General features: G+C 48.3%; 1 gene segment (V, D, J or C); it reads left to right on the top strand.

Annotated features, from left to right (window-relative positions):
• The first annotated feature begins 213 nt into the window (after positions 1 to 213).
• LOC132646033 (immunoglobulin heavy variable 3-74-like) lies at positions 214 to 840 on the top strand. The segment is given in 2 exon segments: positions 214 to 317; positions 422 to 840. Coding segments are annotated over 2 exon segments (465 nt in total).

The raw sequence follows: 840 nt of genomic DNA, 5'->3' as shown, positions 1-840 counted from the left end.
AGAAAGGGAAAAATAGCTTACTATGACAGAAATATTTGCAACCTTTTGTTGTTGTTGTTGGCTGACTCCATCAATACATCAACAAACATCCAGTAAGTGTCTTCTCCTGTCTACATCTACAGAATATTTATATATCAGGAAGACATGCAAATAAGGTTTCTCTCTCCTCATGAAAATCAGTCAGCACTGACCCTGAAGCTCAGGCCAAGGAGATCAGCCCGGATTCCCTGTTCTCCTTATTCAGAGATCAGCAGTGAACAAAGACCTCACCATGGATTTCCGGCTGATTTTTGGTTTGCTTGTTGCTCTTTTAAAAGGTAATGCATCAAGAAGAAGAGATAGTGAGTCCATCAGTGGACACGGGTGAAATCGATAGTGAGCCTGCATGGCAGTTTCCTGACAGGATTCTCTCTGTTTACAGGTGTCCAGTGCGAGGCCCAGCTTGTGGAGTCTGGGGGAAGCGTGGTGCAGCCTGGGGGCTCCCTGAAACTTTCCTGTGTAGCCTCTGGATTCACTTTTACTAGCTACTGGATGCATTGGGTCCGCCAGGCTCCAGGGAAGGGCTTGGAGTGGGTTGCTCGAATTAATGAAAATGGTGATACAACACACTATGCACTGTCCCTGAAGGACCGATTCACCATCTCCAGAGACAACGCCAAGAACACTGTTTACCTGCAGATGAGCAAACTGAGATCTGAGGACACGGCCACTTATTACTGTGCAAGAGGCACAATGAGGGGACCTCGGTGTGGACCCAGACACAAACCTCATTGTGAGGCCGCTCACGACCGCCAGGGGGCGCACAACACACAGAGACCACAGGTTCAGCTCAGGAGATGA

Source organism: Meriones unguiculatus, chromosome 7, assembly GCF_030254825.1.
Source record: "Meriones unguiculatus strain TT.TT164.6M chromosome 7, Bangor_MerUng_6.1, whole genome shotgun sequence".
Classification (NCBI taxonomy): Eukaryota; Metazoa; Chordata; class Mammalia; order Rodentia; family Muridae; genus Meriones; species Meriones unguiculatus.
Note: the sequence above shows the minus strand (reverse complement) of the source record. Positions and strands in the feature narration are given on the sequence as shown.